Raw genomic sequence first — 22,206 nt, forward strand, 5'->3', positions numbered from 1 at the left:
TTCGCCTGACATGCTCTCTCAGCATGGATCTCTCCTGAAAACACTTGTTCTAGCTGAGAATCTCCCACTCCTAGAGCCACGCACTGGTAAATAGCTCCTCCTTTGGCAGTAACACCCAAGACTAACTGAAGCATCCTCTTCAGGTCTGAAACTTGATACGCTACACTACAGAAGTATTTAAGACTCTTGGCATCTTTATGGTAATAGGCTGTGAAGGACTCTTCAGATGGATTCTCAGACTGGACTTTCAGCAGAGTATTCTGTTATGGAAACAGCAGAGGGGTGAACAAAAATTCATCAAACAGCTCTTAGAGAGACTGCGTCACTGTGAATCTATACTAGTGATTAAGACTTCCTCATTAATTCCATTAGAAAAAGTAGAGATTTTTTGTTGTTGCTGTTTTAAGGTTCACCCACCGTTTCAGAAACAAGATAATTTGTAATTGGCTCCCTCAGCTCTGTGTTCCTCCCGTGCTCCATGCAGCCTATCATCATCTTTGCTTAGGAAGATAATAACTTCTTCTGATGTTTAAGTATCATTCCCTTCCATCCAATCACATCAGGCAAATCTAAATACAAATATCAGCAACTATCACATTTGTGATTATTAGGAATTAAATACCATGCTGTATTTTTGCTTGACATATACAATTTCAGTCAGTAATAGAAGAACTGTATCTGTTTTCTTCCTAGAAATACAAGCATAAACTAAGAGAAGCTTTATGGAGTTAGACCACGCCACTTTCCTTTTCTAAAGCAAATAGAAGCCCAAGAGTTCACTACCGAACATTATTTTGAGCATTACTATCACATACTTGGTTAAAGTTAGTGGCAAATAACCAGCAGTTTAAAATCAGACCGTGTGCAACAAGCAGAAACAGTGATCCTGGTTCTGTGACTGACCAAAGGCAATTGTCCACGGTGACGTACAGTAAGGAGACACAGACTGTGCTACATCCCATAAGTCAGCTATTTCTAAACGAAATTCAGTTCAGGTGCGTTCCTTTTCACTTCCAGGTCAAAGTAACTAGCCACAAACCCTTTGACTAATCTTTATCGTGATTTTCCAGCTGTCTCAGCACGTCACTGTTGTGACTAACACTCCGGGCAGGGACGCGTGGACTCTGACAAGAACAGGAAGCGTGGGCCTTGCTTACAAACATGACTCAGGGCACAACACCAATTTCAGCTCTGAAATAAACTCACAAAAAAAGTTCTTTCCTACAATCCTGGGCCTGAAAATCCTGAAATATTTTCTGGAAAAAAGATAGCAAGTTACACTCCTTCAGTTTCTACAGCACACAGCCAAAAGCTTCTGCTGAATGCTGAACAAACCCATTAGGAATCTAACCCCGCAAATCGATGAAAGATGCCACAAGAGGAAGCTAATCTCTTCCTCCTTCCTAGAAGGAACAGATGGCCCAGAGGGAAGCCAGTATTGTAATAATCTCCAAGTTATAATCTGCTCTAGCAGTGTTTTCTTAAGAGATAGTATGACCTCTACCAGTTCACATCCTAATATCCAACTTAAGGCCTTCACCGATTGCCTGCTGGGGAGAGGCCTCAATGTACATATCCAAACATGCCCTCCAAGCCACACTAGTAAGCATGCAGCTGTTCTATCAGGTGTCATCAAATTCACATACTTGCAAATCATACGTTATTTTTCACCTAAAACCCCTACAGTACTAATGAACTCCAGTTTTCTTAAATCATTTTTTTTTTTCCCCCAACATGCAACAGAGATCCTAGGGTGCCATTGCTCAAGATCATGTTAGTTTGGAAGAGAAACACATGCACTAAAATTGCTCAAAGAGTGATAAAGAACGGGCCCTCTATTTGGCATTTCAAACTCACAAAACAGGACTGTTCAGCAGAGCCTTGAAAACTTCTGGCATCACTTTGTGTGGGAAACATTGTGGTCAATGTCACAGACTGTAATTTTTAAGTAACCAGCCTCAAAAAAGTCGCGTGAATGAGTGTGATGAAATGCATCAGTTGTGCATTTACAATAGACCACTCCTTTAAGACAATGGGAGTGTACATTAGTCTTACATACACCATCCAATTCAGTCATTAATTTCAAGCCAGCGCTTTTATAGTAGTTGTTTCTGAATTATTACTTGGAAAAAAAAAAAATTATTTACTCAGAAAATAAAAATGTAGACTATTCTAAGTGGGAAAGGATAAAAGTAAAGAGGAAAAATATATCTGCAAACTTCTAAAGCAGGAAAACAAAATTACTGTATCATGACCGGATTTATTTAAAGAACAGTGAAATATAGCTAAATGCAAATAGGTATGCACAATCAGGAAAATAGACATATACACTCAAGCATGGACATACCTAATGTCACATCCTCCTGCTTTGCCAACAGAATGGGGAAAAAAAAAAAAAAGAACTAAACCTGACACAATACATTAGCAAGAAGTCTCACGCTTACCTGAAGCTTAGGCAGCCATTTGTGGAGTTCCAACTTTCAGCTACTTTTAGTTACGATGTCAAATTTAAAGACTTTTACCACAAAACTATCTGTTGCTTCAGAATTGTTTGGCTAGCTTTCAGGGTGAACACAACCAAGTTCAAGAGACGTGGTGTTTTGTATCAGACCAGCTGGCTTTAAAATATTCCACATGCTAAGGATTTAAGGGAAAAATCAGGCTACTGAAGACAGGTTTACAGATTGCTTGGAAGCATCAGTGTAAGAAAAATTAGGTTGAGACAAACTAGTGTGTAGGGAAGGACACCCCTTGCAATCTGCAGACAGGTATTTTACAACCCCCAGCACACATAGCTTTGCAAAGAATGATAAGCCTGAGCTTTAAGAAGTGCTAATATTATAAAAGTGATTTGGTAAAGCCTTTCATTCTCAAACAGTTGGTCTCTTGACAACGTGTCTCTGAAGCTCCTAAGCACACATATAATAAAAACCTCATCAAGAACAGATCCCAGCAAAGGGACAGATATGTGGTTGGAAGCTGTGAAAGTTCACACTTCAGAAAAAAAAAAAAACAAAAAACAAGCTAACGAACTGCTGAGCCCTGTTAATTGTTTCTTTAAAAAAACCACCACAACCAACAAACCAAAACACAAGCTGTAAATAGATTCTAAAACTTGGACTGATCTGCTTAAAGCAGGTTTTATAACCTGTCATAGATCTTTTAAATAAAAGTATTTCGATTACAATTTTCTTGTTTCTAAAGCATCTGAAATCTGGATAAATAATATTAAAATTACAAGCACACGCATGCTCTTAAAAAAAGTCACAAAGAAATAGTTCTGTCAATTTTCTTGTCCATAGACTACTCTCCACATGCGAACTTCTGATAGACTTGCACAGAAACACATACACAGCCAAGACTAAGCTATTATATTAAGAAGTTTCTTTTTTTAAAAAAATTATGAAATCCACCTGGCGCTTGAACCAGAGCCTAACAGAAGGCAGCGCATGCGCGTGAGCGGGACGAGCAGAGCCAGCAATGCCCTTCCAACACCCTGTCAAGTACACGGGCTCTCCACAGCAACAGGCAGCTTGCACCACATGTATTTTTAAAGGAGCTGTATGCCTTACAAGAATACCATGTCTTCTGAAAGACGCCAACTGAGACGATCTTGTTTTCATGAGGCAGAAGAAAGCAGTAGGACAGCAAGCAACAAAGCCTTTTTTTTTTCCCCCCCTTTGAGAAGAGGTGTGAGAAGATGCACATTGAATTCCTTAAACATAATTTACGTTTTATTGTTCCTACAGCACAGCTACATTAGAGTCAAGCTCACGCATGAAGTGTCCTACAAGGACAACTTCAGACCACCAAGCTCTGCTCCTGTGCTGGGAGCACAAAGAAGGATGCAGCCAAATGGGCGCTGAATCACATTTCCTCCAGGGGCTAAGGAACCTTTCCAACTGTTCCGGGGGCTTTCATTCAGTCCTTTAACAGCAGAGATGGACAAGTTAGCAATGGATCACTTCACAGATTTCACTAGCTCTGGAAGTCAAATTAAAGAACTGAGCTGACAGAAAAGTTTGGCTTTTTTTCAGAATCAACTGAAGAGATTGTATCTCTTGCAATTTTAAGGTGCCCGTGTTGAGACAAATTTAAAGGAGCAGTTCAAAGAAAATCCTTAGCCTCTGTTTTCTTAAATCACTCTGATGAGTCAAAGTACGTATCTCAGTATATTTAAAAAAAAAAAAAAGTTTTCTCCAGCAGTTATTGAGGCCTAGCAGTACAAGGAATGAATAGGACTCCATTCCCAAAATCCTGAAATTTGCCCTTAACTAAAACCATGAAGAGAACTGCAGCCAAATTCACTGATGCACATAGCCAGCTTCAGAGTTCCTCAGAGTCCCAAGTTTTACAGCCACCAAACAAATCAATCTCTTTCTTTTACTGGCTGTGCATAAAACATAACATTTGCTTCAAGAAGAGCTTGTCTAGAAGTCTTTTGAATACAAAACAGGAAAAGGTACTGGTGGTGCTGGGGAAATGACACAATAATATATTTTTTTTAAAGCGTGCTGACCCGTTAGAGCTAAAACACCCATCCCCGGCTGTTTACTCTATTAATCCAAAAGAAAGAAAGAAAAAAATGCAGTCTTTGGCAATCTAGGGCTCCTAATCATTAAGTCTAACACAGAGCAGCAGAACAATAAAAAGAGCAATTGCATTGTAAATTTATGTACCATGCACAGGTTATGGAATGTAGTGCAACAGGGCACTGTGCAGTGATAAAACTGCATTCCTTACAAAGTTAACAGCTTTAAGCTCATGATTTGTACATGTGGGCAATACTGAATGACCTTCATGCTTTCCAACACTCACAAGAAGGCAGATTTATTTGCAGTCACAAGTCAGCTGTTTTGTTTTGGGGGATAAACATATAGTTGGAAGAACAAAGGTTTAAACTTAGCATTAAGCAGCAAATGCAGATGCCAGTGCATCAGATTTAAAAGGTGAATTTGAAGCCCATATTCCAAAAAGCAGAGTAACATTAGCATCTGTGTAAACCCTGACAGAACGGTTGTTTGATGCTTTTTTTTTTGGGGGGGTGGGGAGGGAGGGGGAAGGAGTGAGAGATTTTCATATCTCAGTTCCATTATACAACAGTAGCCTCTCTAACATTTGCCTTAAAATTTAAGAAGTCCTGTTTCACCATAAGACACACAGTGTTCACAATGCATAAAGTTGCACTGCTCTTAGTTCAGGGGACATAATACAAGACTAAGTGTTTTCTGACAAAGAAAATCCATCAGACTATTTTACGCAAGCACTGCCTGTCTCATAGTCTCAATTTTCTTAGAAATGAAAATTTTTTTTGCAGAAGGTGGTCACTGAACCGGACTGCAGTATCCTAAGAACACTATTATTAAAACAGCTAGCAGCTGTTCATTGCACCAAAACCAACCCCAGTAGACAGTCAACAGTAAAATGTGGCTTTTTTGTTTAACAGACCAAGGTGATAACCTTAGATTATCTAAAACTTCCACATCATAGCTGTTATACTGCTGAAAATGAAGTCCTAATATAGATTAAAGGGAAGTAAAGAGACAACATTAAGCAGAGCTATTTCTGGATATGCAGGGACATAAGGGAACAGCACAGGAATCATTATATTTCCTGCATATCCAGAAATAAGACAGTTATGAAGGCTATGGCTCCTGACGTTCCAAAAACAAATGGCAAAGAAAATCGTATTTACAAGCATTTGCTTCTGGGTTTCTATTTCCCAGAGTTGCAGTAAGGAATTTAATTGTTACTTCACAACCTGAAGTGCCCTCTTCTCAGGTACCTATACAAAAAAAAAACAAAAAAACAAACACCACACCACAACTGCTAAACAGGATGACACAGTTAAATACTGAACACAGAGCAGGTTTGAGTACAAAGTTACCAAGGGAAGCACACAAGGCTTTGAGACAATCTATAACACTACACAGGTCTTTCTAAAAGGTTAATGGTTTGCTAGCTAAGTGCCAAGGTTCACAAAATGGGTATTTTTTTTTTGTTGTTTCTTTTTTTTACATGAGATTTGAACTTTGAGCGTTTTTCCTCAGAACACTAGTAAAAGCTCAACAGCAATCAGACAGGCTCGGGGTACTTTCCTTAGAAGTGTTTTCAAGCCCTTTGTTAATAAAATAAGAGACCAAAACAAAGCCTAAATTAGGCTCAGCCCTTTAGATATATGCTTCAGTTTGCTGCTCCTGGGTCAGGCAGCATGACAGCAGTCTGAGTATAGTACTTGGATGACTAACACCAAAACGGGTTGAAAGCAGCAGCAATCATGACAGAGACAATAAAGACCCCAGCAATTGAGCACCACAGCTCCAGTGAAAGAAAAATGATTAAAAATAGCTTCAAAAATGCAGAGAAAACACAGCTATGATGCTAAAAGACACTTTCTTAAAGGTCACTTTTCAGAAAAGGGATTATGTGTGGTACTAACAACACACGTATAAATAAGGCATATGGCATATGTTAGGATAAGATTTTAGATACATTTAAGAATGGAACCTCAAGGCAAACAGGATACAAAGTGCCATGATAAAAACACAGACAAGTTAAGGATGGCGTGTGTAGTGTTAAGAAAGTGATCAATTTAAAAACAGCAACAAAAAAACTAAACAAAACCTCCTGCAATGAAAGGCACAAAGGTACCCCGAGTTATAAGAACATAATCTTTGGCGATTTTAATATAAGCCGCTGTCTTTATCAGCGTACTTCAAACAGAAAATTCCTCTGAAGCTCATCACGTATGAGGAGACCAAGGTAGAGAAATAATAGGCTAAGAAGGCAGGAACACACTGCGTGTCCAACAGGGAGGCACTGGTGGGTGCTTTAGGACAGCTCTCCCACTCGCCTGCTGCACAGATGAGGGGCCACAGGGAACAGGTACGAGTATCTTCTTTCCCTACAGCAGGTCTCTCACCAAAATTTACAGGGAGGAACATAGGAACGGGTGTTTAGGGGATGTTTCTGCGATGCACAAAAACCCATCAGGCAGATTAGGTGCATGTGTGTGTGAGGACTGTGAGACCGGCGTGCACCTCAGCTGCACCACAGCAGCTCCAGGTAGAGGAAAGGGACACGCAGGTCAGGGCAAAGGAGATTACAAAGGTATAGTGGGTGCTAGAAGGCGGCGAGCGATGAAAACCAGGTGTTTAGAAACGAGCGTAAGCAGCACCAAGATGTATGTTTGCCAAGGGCTCTGTGGGGACCTGGTGGAGGGCAGGGGCTGAGGGCAGAGCAGCCGGGACGGCGGAGGGAGGGAAGGTGCCAGGCACAGGCTAGAGGAGAGCAGGGCAGGGCAGGGCAGGGCAGGGCAGGTGGGGCGGCCTGGGGGCCCGGTACCTGGGCGTCTTGGCAGCGGCGCTCTCGCGGCGGTCCAGCACGCCGGGCACGCAGTTGGTGAGCTCGGTCCAGTCGGCGTGCAGCCCGCAGCTCCAGCCCGTGGAGAAGCGGGAGAAGAGCCAGGTCTCCCTGCGGTTGGGCCGGTAGCAGGTGCACTTCTTCTGGCCGGGCCGGCAGTCGCAGGGCACCTCCAGGCGCACGTTCTGCACCAGGTGGCGGCCGAAGGTGGTGCCGCCCGTCTTCTGGATGTGCAGGAAGACGATCACGTCCTCGCCCTTCATGTCGAAGGCGAGCTCCCGCTCCAGCTCCCGCACGGGGAAGTAGTACTTCTTCACGTAGTGCGGGTCCGGCGTGGGGAACAGGTCCGGCTCCTCCGCGTAGGAGCGGCCGCTGGGCGACCCCAGGCTGAGCCCCGGCCCCACGTACTGGTACAGGATGAGCATGAAGCACACCGACACGGCCACGATCAGCAAGAACTTGCTGGTCCTCTCAACCATGGTCCTCCCCGCACGCTTCATGTGTCACCATCTCCCAGGGCTGCCGGCGCTCAGCAGACGGCGGCGGTGCCGGGGGGGCGGGCGGCGGAGCCGGGCGCCTGTGCCAGCCGCCTCCCCCCTGCGCCCCGCAGCGGAGCCTCCCCGGGGGCGGCCGGCCGCTCCCCGCCTCGCCTCGCCTCTCCTTTCCTCGGCTCCTCGCCGTCCCCGCCCGCCCCGGCAGCGGGGCAGGGGCAGCCCGCAGCCAGGCGCTGCGGAGGGGCCGCGGCAGAGCGGCTAACTCGGGCGGAGGGGCGGGAGGGGGCGGAGAGGGACCGGAGCGCAGAACCAGCCCCCTCCCCGCCCCCCGCCTCAGGAAGCCAGCCCCATCCCGCCGCTGCGCCCCGGCCCCGCCGGCCCCGGCGCGGCAGAGCCCGCCCGAGCCCGAGCCCGAGCCCGCCCCCGCTGCCGGCTGCGCTGGGGCCCGGCCCGGCCCGGCTCGGCTCGGCTCGGCCGGCAGCGAGCGCTTCCTGCCCGCGCCCGGCATGCACAGCGCCCGCCGCCGCCCGCGGCTCCGCCCGCGCCCGCCCGGCCCCCGCTCCCCTCACGGCTCCCCTCACGGGGTCGGGGCGGGAAAGTTTGTCAGCGCCCTGCCTCGGGCTGAGCGCCCGGGCGGCCTCGCACCCCGCGGGGACGCTGCCACGGGGCTCGCTCGCAGTGCGGGAGCCCCAGCGGTTAAGCACGGCGCTGCCCGGCAGCTGCCAGGTGCAGCCCTTGCTTGTGGCAGTGCCCTGCGTGAGGGGGCAGTGAGGTGACAGCCACCACCTAGGCGGGAGTCCGTGTAGAGTTAATAACAGGAGCAAGTGCTAACTTCTAGCAAAATCTCCAGCTAAGATGCTGCATCCCCCGTACCTGCTTCTGTTGGTGACAGTTGTTCCCAGTACTCTTAAGTACTCTGCCTCGATTTTTAGCACCCACCCTTAAAAAAATCCCGGCAGATAAAGCTTTTTAATTCAAGTTGCGTTTTGCAACAAGACAGCATGTGTGTAGATGAGCCATTGTTAAGCACTGTGTCAAATTTTAAGGACTTAGGAGGAAATGAGATCCCAGATTTTCATTTGAACTCCATGACTGATAAATCTGCCAGATTTTGAGATGGCTGCATCACTCACGAGTTGTGGAGCCCCAGTGAGTTATGCAGTTCTTCCCAAACAAGTAACGATAAAATGTTTATAGCACCCAAAAGCATCATATATTGTGCTCATACCATTTTTTTGTTTGATATTTCCCTCTTAAAAGCCTGCTTCTGATTCGCCTCTTTTCATGTAGGCTACTAACTCCAGAAACAATGATGTCATTCTTATACACAAAGTTCGGCAGCATCCAGCAGCCTAGTATGAACTCAGTTTAAAGGTTTGAAATTTATATTTTGATTTGGGAAATACAGGCATATATATATGTGAGATTTGTATACATTTGGGCTATACACCGCAGTACAAAAAAGCAGTCCAGATTTTAGTATTGCAATGTATTTGCCCATGGTTGTAAACATACAAATACTTAGAAATGTCCAATATGGGCTATAAAAGATAAACGTACCACAAAGGAAAATATGGAGAAACAGTTTTCTTTGCTGCAGCACCTTCCACCCAGCAGTGTGGAACAGCCAACACAGTGGAAGTGGTGGGAAGGCATGTGTCTTTCTGATAAGCGCCCACACACAAGAAGTACAAGGCATCCTGCCTAGGAGATGCTGCTAAACCAAAGCTCTGGGACCAACGCTTTCATTTTTACCGAAATGCTGTGGAATCCTTCCTTGCTAATTCTGCGTGGCAGAAATGCTGGTATTTCAAAGCTGCTTACTGCTATGACTCGCCTAATATGATCACTTAAGCAAATACTTAAATCAATCCTTATTTTTACTTAAGGTAAAATTCCACTGAAAACAGTGACAAAGTAGTTCTTTGCTACACAGGGAATTATACATCAAGTGCTGCATCCATGCTAATTTAGACCAGAATTTTTCTTAAACCTGGGAAGATCTGAGCAGAGTTAAAATAGGAAGATTTACTCTTTCTCTAGCCATTCCACTTCAAACGGGGGAAAGAAATGGGAAATTAAAATAATAATAATAAAATCATGTTGTTACTGTCACCTCTGCCTGCTTATTCTCTGAATTTAACTAGACCATGCGTTTAGCCATTACTGCTCATCACAAGATCAATCTTTCTCTCGTAGGCCAGACCTCACCAGGCTTTCCTGTGTCTCATCTGGGATTCATCATGGTAAGTCTGACTAGCTCCAGGAGCAGACCTCTGTTTCCTGTGAGGCAGTGAGAGTGACAATCTGCAATCACTGAGACACCTAAAAACTAAATGTTTATGTAGAATGAAAGTGTTTTGGAGGGGAAAAAAAAAAGTTTGTATTGTTATCTCTAAACCGTGAGCAGGGGAGACACATTTCAGATTTCATCTCTCTGCATTCTTCTAGGCAAATGCAAACATAAATCCCCCCCTTAGCCCACTGAAAAAGTTCTTCGACCTTTTGGTGTCTGTCTGATCCTTTGCACTGTAGGTTGGACAAATAAGTTTTGCAGTCCATTCCTGTCATAAATCCTGCCCCCATCTGTTTAATGGCTTAACTTTCAGTCATTCAACTGTACGCTAGGATCCACTGTGTCTCTTCCCTGTTTGTACAGCCCCTGTTAAGTCACATGGAAATTCTTACTGCAGCCTGCCAAATGTCCCTTGTTCCTCAAGCAAGCCTCAGATAGTGATACTCCATCTCAGAATTCGTAACATTTTACGTCACCTTCATGGCCAGCACAAAGGTTATATTAGACACACATTTAACACTCACAAGCCATCTGTTTGAAAATCGTGCAAAAGCCTGAGGTCACCCTGGCATCGACAACTGAAGGTCATGTTCCATTTCAATCTGAACTGATGCAAGTTGGATTTTGGAGTGGCTGGAAAAGTAAATCACATCTTAGGTGCTTGGAGATTAAACCTCAGCATGGACTCCATGTGTTTTACCTTGTTTTTCAGCATGGCTTCCTTTATTTTGTGCTTAACGCTAGACAGAAGACCAGTTTTAGCAATGTCTCAAATTACTCATTTATACTAACGTAAAACTGAGATATCTAGCAAATTTCCACTCCCGATCTGTCAGAAAGAGCAGAATCTCTCCTAATACAAGCAAATTCAAAGACTGTGTTTGGCTTTTTCAGAGGAGTCCAGCTGATACAGGACTATAAATTCCATTGATTCTCAGTGATTTTCATATTTCCAAGTCTCTTCAGGTACATTGGAAAGGTCTATTGTTTTTGTACATTTCCTCACAATAGTCCGGATCTGTGGAGGTATTAACTTTCAATTTACACTTTAGAAGAAGTCAAACTGAAGTTAGGCTTATGCTAGTTATGTCACCTAAAGTTGGTCTATATTCAACCATTTTCCCAGTCAAAAGCAACCTAGACAGTTAAGCTGCCACTCATGACTTATTCATGGTAGGATTCTGCTGGGAGTAAGATACAAAGATTAGAGATCTTCTTACAGATAACAACACAAAATATACACAAGTTTTGCATAGCAGTTGAAAAGTGTTTTATTGCTTGCTGCTGTCCACTGGATGCCCGAATCTTTAGCTTAAGATCTAATGTAATATTTTGCTTTATATCCCACGGGGGCTATGCTTTCCCTGCCAGGAAGCTGCTAAGTAGTAATTTTGGTTTGACTTGGAGCAAGGAGAGCCAATGCAAAGCCATACTGGCTTACAGCAAGGTGCAGTACCGTGTATTCACCTGGGAGTCCTGAAGGCCTTGCTCTGGGTCCCAGCACAGCAGCCTGTCCCTTCCTGCTCTTTCCAAGTAATTGCAGAATGCAGGGACTGAGCCTTCAGACAGCTTAGCCTGCATCCACACTGTTACTGGCAGTGAGAGCAAGCCGTATCTATGCTCAGCACTTAGACCTGTAGGATGGGACAGGTCTGCTCTGGGGTAAATTACTAATGCATACCTGAGCTTGAGGTTTATGTATTTGCAGCTAGAAATCAGATGAAGAGCAACATCTGAATTAATAATGAAGTGAAGACAAACCTAGATATAGTGAGAGTGGACAGCTTATTACACAAAACCACCCATGAGAAAACGGGAGTAGGAAATGTGTAAACCACATACCGCTTCTGCCACCAAAACCTCAATGAAGTACTTATCTCAGAGCCTAATAAATAAATACTAGCTTTATTAGGCAGGGGGAGTCTAAAGGCTTCTTGACACTGAAGTTCCTGTAGTTTACTGCAAACTAGTATAACACAGCTAACCAAAGCAGAAATAATCTTCTTAAACACTTGAAAATCCTAAAAAATACCTCAGTAAAAGCACCAAAATAGTTCTACTACTCAATATTATGGAAAAAAAAAAGAGTATATTTATTTTGTTTCCTGAGGAAAAGCTCCCTGTTCCCCCAAGTAGGTTAAAGCAAACCATTTACCTTGTTCATTCCAATCTGGATTACTTTTCCCCTGCTCCTTTGGCTGATTAGGAAAAGTGGGCATACCATTCTCTCATTTGCCTTGGGGATATGCATGTAACACAAACCAAGTGAATGGTGAGGAGTCACAGGATTTAGCAGTTGGCCTGTAATACCAATACTTAGGCCTATGGCAAAGTGTAGAACAGGGTTTCATAAAGTGTAGAAATGGGGTTCATAAACTTATTTTCCTCATCCACTGCTGTTAGCAGCATCAGGAGCCGTTCCCAGCCATACACATTTGCACAGAGTGGCAGTGCTCACACACCATTTTCCTGTGATGTTTGCACTCCTAGTCATAAACCCATAACATACTGGAAGCACTGGTGAAAAGGATGTATAGCTTGGGTGCTAGCACCACAGGTTAGCCAGTGCAGCACCGAGCTCTTACAGCCAGTGATCACTGCTCCTGGAGTGCAGCACAGTTCTGTTTCAGTCAGGGAGCAGATACTGAATGATGCCAAACTCTACCAGATCAGGCAAATCTCGTTTTCATTCAAGGCTCTTGCACTACTTCTCTAGGGCCACTGGAAAGGTTTCCTGTTTGCAAGAGACCAAAGACAGTCTCAGAAACATCGGCAGAAATTTGAATACTGAAGCCCCTAGCGGCCAACCTAAATGCAGGGAAGTCTAACTTCAGCACTGACAGAGATCAAATCTGCATTTTAGAACTGGGACTGCAGCTGAAGCATATATAGTTTCTAGGGTATTAATCCATCGAAGGGAGGAGTTTGTTGACTCATAAAGAAGGCACAAGATGTCAGCTGCTCCTTATTCAAACTCTTTTTTTCTTACTTGCATCACAACAGCTGCAAGATGATGAGGTCTGGGACGGACGGAAAGGATAAGCTTATTTGTTGGTGGCATATTATTAGCATTATTACCCATTTGTATATGGGGATTAAATAAATGTAAGGGGAGGTTGATTTCTACAAGATTTGACTTCCCCCAGACTCTCTCTAATACAGCAGCTGTCCACTGTGACATGCCTGTTAGCAGAGAGAAAGTATAACCATTTCAGCCTTGCACTGTGAAACCCTCAAAACACAAACGGGACACAAACTTTTGATTTCTGGTACGGATATTAATCTCACGTATCTAGAAAGACTAAGAAGGTGGTCCCTCATCGTGGAAGGAAGTCAGTGCAGACAGCAAAATTTCTGCATGTTGACTAACTACAGACAGAGCAGGTGTCTAGACGGTCAGAAAATGGAGCTGGAGTCAGTTCTGTATGAACGGCTTAAGAGCCTTCTGCAGTGAAACGAAGCTTAAGATCGGCTCTTGGCCAAGCTTACTGGCATGCAAATTTTTATTTTTTTTTCTGTGTGGCATAACAACCTAAAGATTATTGGAAATACTTTTTTCCCCTCTCTTCATTAAAAGCTGCCATGTATTAGGAATAGACTTGTCTCTGACATATAAATGGCCTGTGAACACATACACTGTTTCTTAACGTTTTATCCCGTCAGTTCCTTGATCTCGATCAAAAACCTGACAACTCAGTCTGGAAATTGCAATTCTAAAACAAACGTGCTTATGGGATTTTGACTCGATCTCTCTGTATGATCCTCCAGGGAAATAACTAATTAGAACAGCATTCATTCTTCCCTGCTGATGTTGTAACATTATTGGTGAACAGACAAAGATGGGATGCTAAAGTTCATGAGAACTGAGAGAGATGCACAAAAGTAACTAACCACTTTCCCCTGTAAGCCTCAGGTAAAGAAGCTATATATTGAAGTAAGTAAACTGAAAGCTATACAATAAGCTGGCTCTGTAGCAATCATATGCTTACATATGTGCAGTTAAACTGGAAATGTGTACAATTCAGCTTTGAAGGCTTCTAGATGGAGTCAACAACGTGAAGGTTGCAAGGAGTTTGATGTACACTGCTGAACGGATTAAAAGAGAAAGAGAGAAAGAGAGAAAAAAGAGAGAAAGAGAAAAAGAGAGAAAAAAGAGAGAGAGAGAGAAAGAGGGGAAGGGAAGGGAAGGGAAGGGAAGGGAAGGGAAGGGAAGGGAAGGGAAGGGAAGGGAAGGGAAGGGAAGGGAAGGGAAGGGAAGGGAAGGGAAGGGAAGGGAAGGGAAGGGAAGGGAAGGGAAGGGAAGGGAAGGGAAGGGAAGGGAAGGGAAGGGAAGGGAAGGGAAGGGAAGGGAAGGGAAGGGAAGGACAAGTTGTGGATAATCACAGCCTCTGCTTTGTGTCCACAGAATTAGCTCTTTCAATTTTGCTTCTCCTACACACAACATAGCAAAGAGTTGTGGAGTTGTAGACTTGGCAAAAAAAAAGTCCGAATACTTTCTGAACAAATAAAAGCTGCTGGCTCAAAAATCACTTATTGTTGAAAAAAAAATGTGCAGGAATAATAAAAAAATAAAAATCTTCCTTTTGTAATATTCAGGGCACTACCACAAAATTATCTCAGCGGGAAAAGAAATAAATGGGAAGAAGTTGCACAACAGCTGCCTCTGTGCAGCAGGAGCTGTGTGGCTGAGAACCAAGAGATGAGCAGGAGCAGCCTCCCTGCAGTGCTGCCGGCCATGCACACGGGTGCCAGCACACTCCGGCAGTGGTCCGGGTGCTGGCAGAGCGCTGGCACTGCGACCCCTGGGGATTTCCTGCAGCTGGGCTTCTCACCACGGCTGCGATTTTTGGCATCTTACTGAGAGAGTCTGCATAACAGATACCAGGTCAAGACTTGAGATGATGGGGAAAATTCAAGAGGACTGCAAGATCAAAATTAAGTCCTCTTAATTTATAATTAGAGAGAAAAGCTAACACAAAAAGAGCCCTGGAGATTTAAGTGTTTTTAGGCCACAGCAACAAGAAAATGGGAAGAAAAGGCTAAAAGGCCACCTGGCAGACAAGTTCTTGGCTAAAATGAAAACTGCGGGTCCAATGTCACATTGCAGGGCTGTAGTGTGAGGCTGCTTTCCTGCACTGCCTTTCAAGCTCACTTTTCTGGGTTGCTCACTCCGAGGCAGTACATCACCGCTTTCTGAACTCTGCCACCCAGTGACTTACCAGAAGGAGAAGACAAGTGATCTGGCCCACACTGTACTGGTAATGGAACTTTAATTGCATCAGACAAAGCAGCGACTCCAGAGTGGATCAGCAGTAGCAGATCAGCATCCTGATAGAGGCACAACGGGGAAATAACTGTAGAACCAGCACAGCCTCTGGAGTGAGGGCTTATGTATTTCAAGCTCGATCTACTTAAAAAATTACCTGTATATCATTTTATTTATTTATTTCATTTATTTTTGATTTCTACACTAAGCATCAGTGGTAGCTGGTGGCAAGGAGTTTTCCACCTCTCCAATTTTTATTTAAATAAAAAGCCCTTGAAATAAGCATAATATCTATACATGCAGTACACTGGTATTACAGTTGGCTGGGATGAAAGACTCATACAAACAACAAGAAGAAAAGTAAAATAAATTTGAGCCTACTAGTGTATACATATCAGAAATACCATACAAATGTATTACTTGGTTTTAGTGGAAATGCAGAAGCCCCAACTACTCTTTCACTGAGTCTCACAGGGCAGGTAAGCATAAAGTTGTCTGTGGTTAAAAACAAAACAAAACAAACAAGCTAACAGAGTTACACTGAACTTGTGCTGGATTTTGTTCCACATTTTATTTCTAGACACTGGCATTTTCAGTTATCTGATTCCTCCTTCTGCCACTACAAATCCAGTTACGTACTTCTATTTAAAATGTGCTGTAATAAAAAATTTCCTGCCTCATTCTCCTTTGTTAAGAGGAAGAAATCTTACAATCAACAGCTGTTCACAACCAGAATTACAGGAGAGAATGCCACATTGCTCACTGAGAGGATGCAGTGCTACCTTCTTTTTATTGTACCACTTTTCAACCACTGGATGATGCTGGATGGAAACAGGAGAAATTCCAAGACTTCTTTGTCACTGACAGTAAATGTAACCTAAGCAAAAGAAGTCCTGCCAATTTCTGCATGTTTTAAAGTACACCAACATATTGCTGTAAAACATTTATCAGAGAAAAGAAAAGAAACAGAATATATGGATGGTAACTTCTAGTTAATTTACCATGTTTTAACCTCTCACTTTTATTGTACAACTGTTAAAAAGAGTTTTAATGTTACTAGGGCCTTTTCTTTTAATTAGCTGTTTTAAGTATCTTCTTTTTCCAAGTTGGTAAATTTTTTTTTATCGTCAATCTAGTTCCTTACTTCCTTGTACTGCAGTGAGGATTAAAACTTGTAACAGAGACTGCCTTGTTCGAGGCTTTGTTGGAGACAGTGCAATGGGCCTGTGCTGATGACATGGGGCTGTGCTCTGCACGCTGCTGTAACACGTGCTGTGTCATTGCCCTTTTCACAGGTGGAGCTGATGTGCATATACTTTACCCTGTGATAAAAAACTAATGTTGCCTTCCTTAACTGAAAGAGTATTACTTCCTAGCAAAAGGGAACACTTTCTTCTTGTTTATAAAAGTGTTATAGGAATGTCCTTAGTTAAAAACAGAAAAGCTGAACTTATGAAAATATGGAATGCTTTTCAAGGAAAATTACTTTTTCAAATTTAGCTTCCTCGATTTGCTGAGAATTTTCATGAAAAGGCTACTGAAATGGGAGACAAGAAATCATTTTTAATGCTGATGGAAACAGATACTTGCACAGTTGTGCTTCCCAAAGGAACTGGACAAGACAGTGTTTAAGCACTTCCTAACAGTATGTAGGAGATTGTTGTGGAACAAGACTAAACTTAAGGGAAAGGTGTGTTACGGAATGGAAAGGGAAAGATTTCTCTTTCTAACCAAAAAATTAAAGCTTTCCACATACCTGTCACTTTGGTAACCTCCTGGAAGACAACTCCTGAGAGCACTGAGATAAGAACCTCTGAACAGAAATGTACTGTTAATACCATTCTTGCAATGGAAATGACATTAAGTAAAATGAGTTCTCGTAGGCAGGATATTGTTCAAAATAAAAGTATTATTCTTTCTAGTTGGTGCTTGGCAGTATAGTGAAATTTATTAGAACAGTTTCCAGTGTGGATATTCTTCTATAATAAAAATGATTTCTTTCGGAATAATGAGTTTGCTTCAAATGCAAATGCGGAGTAGCTTGCTTTGGTATAACATCCTCTTCCCCCCCCCCCCCCCCCCCCCCCCTTTTTCTAGACCTGTGTTGAAATTCTTACTGTTTCATTTACTACCTATATATAAATATGCTGTTAGCTTGTTTAAGAAGTAAAAGACATTATAGAAGTGCTCCGTTTTTAGGGAGAACCACTTTATGAATAACACATCTTCTGTTTTAAGAAGCATAGCCCAGAGATTGGGGCTTTGTGTCAGTGTTAAACTATTGCATCAGTTCAGAAGAGAGACTGACATTTGGCTAGACATTTGCATTACTAAAGTTTGAAATTCTTTACTATGAGGGTGGTGGTGCCCTGGCCCAGGCTGCCCAGAGCAGCTGTGGCTGCCCCATCCCTGGCAGTGCCCAAGGCCAGGCTGGATGGGGCTGGGGGCAGCCTGGGCTGGTGGGAGGGGGCCCTGCCCAGAGAAAGGGGCTGGAGCCAGGGGTCTTTGAGGTCCCTTCCAACCCAAACCATTCTGTGATTCTATGATTCTGTGAAATGCAAAACAACAGGAAAAAAAAAGGGCTGTTTAGAAGCAAAAGCCAAGCTGTATATTTACAATGCACTTTTAAATCAGAATTTCCTCTGCCCCTGCTGCTGGCTTGGTTACCAGTGGACTTTCTCTTTAGGAAGGAGGGTATGGGGAGCAAGGTGTTTAGACAGTCTAAGATACAAAACCAGAATGCTGTATATTGAAGCAAGAGCTTTAAGGCAGTACAAGTACACTTCTCCATGGCATCCCTTCAAGGAATATGTGAATCTTTCTGATAACTACTGCTGACACCTATGAAAAGAATGTGAATGTTCTCAGTGAAGCAGAAACCAAAAGAGGTTGTGAGTGCCTCATTACTATTTTTCAGGTAACCTGGCAAAAACATACTTGGAAAAATTCCACGTCATTCCTAGAAGTAACTTAAATCTTGGAGAAGGTTTTGTGCTGGTTTTACAGAAAGTCAGATAAGTTGTGGTTAGTACTTTGCTCTTCTTAGCCTGAAGGAGCAAACAATTGCCTGCTGATAAGGTCAAGCCTCCGTGTAGTGTTTTGTTGCTACTGAACTGGCAAGAATTCCTCCAAATAACTGTGTGCAATTTATTTCGAGAGAGTCAAGAATTCTGCATAAAAAAAAAAAAAAGAAACCAAAGGAGAAATGTAAATGTATGTAGACGGGCAGGAGACCATTTTCATTTTGATAAACAACAAATTCTGATAAGCAGAGAATGAAAAGTGTGAGGTATTTTGTTGCCACAGCTTTTATGCAGCTCTGCAAAAAACATGTGAAGTAACTTGGTATAATCCAGGCTTTCCATTGTCTGCATGAAGCATGTAAGGTTGCAGTTGACACACGGTTACAAATACACTGCCAAAGTGGATGCACTCCAGCAGCACAGCCGTGTCAGCAGCTGCACACCCTGGACTGACAGTACCTGGTGTCCTCTGCCAGCGCAACCTCTGACAAGGAAGCTCGGCTCCAGGACAAAATAGCCCAAAGTGCACATGCTCCAGCACCAGGATTACAACAGCAAATTGAAGTGAAGCCATCTAGAGTGTCATCTCTTTGACGACAATATTGGTTAGATCGTAAAAATCCCACCTTTAGTAGCATTCGTGTAGGCATACTGGTAGCCTGAGCAGATGAGCCCCTCTGGCTTGACAGCAATGTTCACAGATTTTATAGCAATTGTACTGAAAACAGCTGTGGAAGGCTAGTTCTCAGACACAGGTTGGCCTAGCAGCAGTTGGAGGGCAGCATACACACATATTGTCCCAGCAATACTGTTTTTCTGGCAGAAGCCACAGAAGGAAAATGTGCTCTTTTCTGGCACCCTCACACTGCTGAATTGAAAGATATTGCAGAGGGGAAGATCAAAATGGGAAAAGCAAAAATCCTCTTTCATTATCTCTCCTCCAAGGTTCCTCGGGATGATTTTCTGCAAATAATTGTCATTCTATGAATGGGTTTGGTGCAAGGTACAGATATTAACTGTACAGGAACTGTAGGAATAACTGTTATGGTTTCCATACCCAGCTGCCCCTCTAACTTTTTCCCAAGATTTTTGAGAGGTATAAGCTGAATTGTAGTAACTCTGTAGTGGGTTTACGTGGCAAGGTTTTCGTAGCAGAGGGCTGCAGGGATGGCTTCTGTGAGAAAAATCACCTGCCCATGTTAGATAAGGGCCAGTCTCAGCTGACTCCAAAGGGACTGGCTCTGCCCAGAGCCGAGCCAGTAAGTGATGTGGTTTGTGCCTCTGTGAGAACAGATTTAGGGAAGGAGAAAAAAAACCTGCTGGACAACAGCAGCTGGTAGAACGAGGAGTGAAAAACAGAAGGAAACTGAAGGTGAAGAAGGAGGGGGAGAGGTGCTCCAGGCACCAGAGCAGAAGTTCCCCTGCAGCCTGTGGAGAGGCCCCTGGTGCAGCAGGCTGTCCCCCTGCAGCCCATGGAGTACCACAGTGGAGCAGGGCTCCACGCTGCAGCCCGTGGAGGAGCCCCCGCTGGAGCAGGTGGCCCTGCAGTGACAGAGGCTGTGGCCTGTGCAAGACCCCTGCCGGAGCAGATTCTGGGCCAGCCCTGTAGCCCGTGGAGAGGAGCCCATGCAAGAGCAGGGGATGGAGGGGGAGCTGCTGCCCGGGGGGGACCCGGGCTGGAGCAGTGTGCTCCTGAGGGATGGACCCTGTGGTATGGACTCATAGTGGAACAGTTCTCGAGGAGCTGCTGCCTGTGGGAAGCCCACCCAGGATCAGTTCGGGAAGGTTGGCATCTGTGGGAGGGACCCCACAGCACAGGGGATGAGAGAGAGTGAGAAGGAGCAGTGGAGATGAAGTGCTATAGACTGACCATAGCCTCCATTGCCCTGTTCCCCTGCACTGCTCAGGGGGAGGAGGTGGAAGAGAGTGGATGGGGGGGAAAGAGTTTTTGGTTTCTTTCCTTTGTTTCTCACTTCTCTAGCTTGCTAGTAATAAGCAATAAATTTTACTAATCTCCCTGTGCTGAGTCTGTTCTGCCTGTTACGATAATTGTTAAGTAATCTCCCTGTTCTTATCTCAACCCCTGAGCCCTTTTCATCATATTTTCTTCCTCTTTTCCTTTGAGGAGGGAGAGTGAGAGATCGGTTGTGGTGGAGCTCAGCTGTCCACCTGAGTAAAACCACGACACTCACAAAACGGTAAGCTGGCATTGATTTTATCCTCCCCTAATATGTCAGCAATCATTTGCAATTATTTGGGAGCTCGTTAAATAACAAAGCTTTCCTGCACCAGGGTGGAATAGGAGCCTCTGTGGAAAGCATAATATAGGCAGCTGAGAGAAGAAATTATCATAACTCGTCCTATATAGGCTATCCCCTTAAGAGTTATAGCTCCAAAAGATGAGTCTAAAACATACAGCCATTTACCCTTAGGGAAAAACAATTTGGACAACTTTTGTGACATGCTGGAGAAATGAGATGGTAATGTTAATAACAAAAACGAACACCATGCTTTCACTCTAGATAAACCGTTAAGTGTTCTGGACACCATCTGAAAAAAAAAAATCTTGTGGCTGATATGTGCCACTCTCCCAGGACCAAGGTAAGGATACTGATGCTCTGCAATGTATTGCCATCCTCTCAATAGATACATGTTAAACCATAAAAAGACCTCACTGTAGATCCACATGCTAACAATTCTTCGCAGAAAATTTCAACATATATATTTAAAAAATATAATGTGAATATAGGAACATCTTAAACAGGCTGATATGGAAGCATGCAACCACTAGCAAGTGATAAAAAAGCCCGTTTTTTGAAATGGGTTTAGAAAAACATTTGTTCATGAGAACTGAAATCTATTATCAGTAGCTTATGACCTTGGCTAATGGATGATTATCACAGTAACAGACCAGAAACTTTTCAGAAAGTATCATATAAAGAGAAATATTTGAACTAAAGCCATATCACAATGTACTGCCATATCCTTCTCTGCAGTGTGGTATGCTTGATAATCATTGGATGTCATGCCTAAGTTTACTAATGCAGGACAAATTTTATGAACTTTGGGCTGTAAGGCATGACATGTGCCAAAATATTGGCCTGAACAACTGCCCAAGTCCCCGATTTTGTGCTGTTTTGCCATAGTCCTACAGGAAGCACAAACCCTATGGTTCCTACCCTATAGCAGCTTCATGCACAGGAAATGCAGACATGTATAGATGTGCACTTAGCTTAAGACACTTGAATATCTAATCTTTTCAGTTGGCAACTACTGGAACTCGCTGAGAAAAACATCATGAAAGATTCTCAGAGGTCACTTCAAGAGAAGAGCTAGTTCCAATGAAAATAGATTTGTATCTGTCCCAACTGAACACAAGAAGTTTAGGATATAACAAGACAGGTCAGAGTACTATGAACTACCCTGGCCTTTACAGTATGGTGAACTACACTATTGGACCCAAACAGTCTTTGATTCAGCATTCTCAAAGGTAAATTTAGTTTTCATGAGTCTAATTGAGATGCAGCAAGCTTGTTTCCCCTTTAAGCTTTTAATATTATCACACTATCCTGAATAAGAAAACAAAGTTATCCCAAATTAATAGACCTGTATGAACAAAGCCACCCCCCAAATAGTACCACATGTTTATGTTAAGCAGCTGGCAATCATACAGTTTTACTAAGTTTATATTTTATTATTTTTCCTTTATAAGTACTCATTCTGCATTATTTAAAGTCCTGTCATCTTTTGACCTTGTTCTAATCT

The 22,206-nt window shown here is 43.4% G+C and overlaps 1 protein-coding gene and 2 long non-coding RNA genes across 4 annotated transcripts in view; 1 reads left to right on the plus strand and 2 right to left on the minus strand.

Annotated features, from left to right (window-relative positions):
* The window catches only part of HS6ST1 (heparan sulfate 6-O-sulfotransferase 1), a 185,192-nt gene extending 176,844 nt beyond the window's left edge, over window positions 1–8,348 (minus strand). The window contains exon 1 of the mRNA XM_068692033.1: window positions 7,345–8,348. Coding sequence (XP_068548134.1) covers window positions 7,345–7,862 — 518 coding nt within the window. The 5' untranslated portion in view covers window positions 7,863–8,348. The remainder of the gene's footprint in view (window positions 1–7,344) is intronic.
* Window positions 6,782–17,418, plus strand: LOC137861051 (uncharacterized). The gene is made up of 3 exons (XR_011099341.1): window positions 6,782–6,885; window positions 10,056–10,102; window positions 14,749–17,418. It is a non-coding gene; the product is annotated as an uncharacterized lncRNA (long non-coding RNA).
* LOC137861048 (uncharacterized) overlaps window positions 10,749–22,206 on the minus strand; it is a 34,766-nt gene continuing 23,308 nt past the window's right edge. For both annotated transcript variants that reach the window (XR_011099337.1, XR_011099338.1), the window contains 2 exons: window positions 15,372–15,480; window positions 10,749–12,886 (listed from right to left, as the gene is read on the minus strand). This is a non-coding gene — a long non-coding RNA (uncharacterized lncRNA). The remainder of the gene's footprint in view (window positions 12,887–15,371; window positions 15,481–22,206) is intronic.

This window comes from Anas acuta, chromosome 9 (genome assembly GCF_963932015.1).
Source record: "Anas acuta chromosome 9, bAnaAcu1.1, whole genome shotgun sequence".
In the NCBI taxonomy this organism is placed as follows: domain Eukaryota; kingdom Metazoa; phylum Chordata; class Aves; order Anseriformes; family Anatidae; genus Anas; species Anas acuta.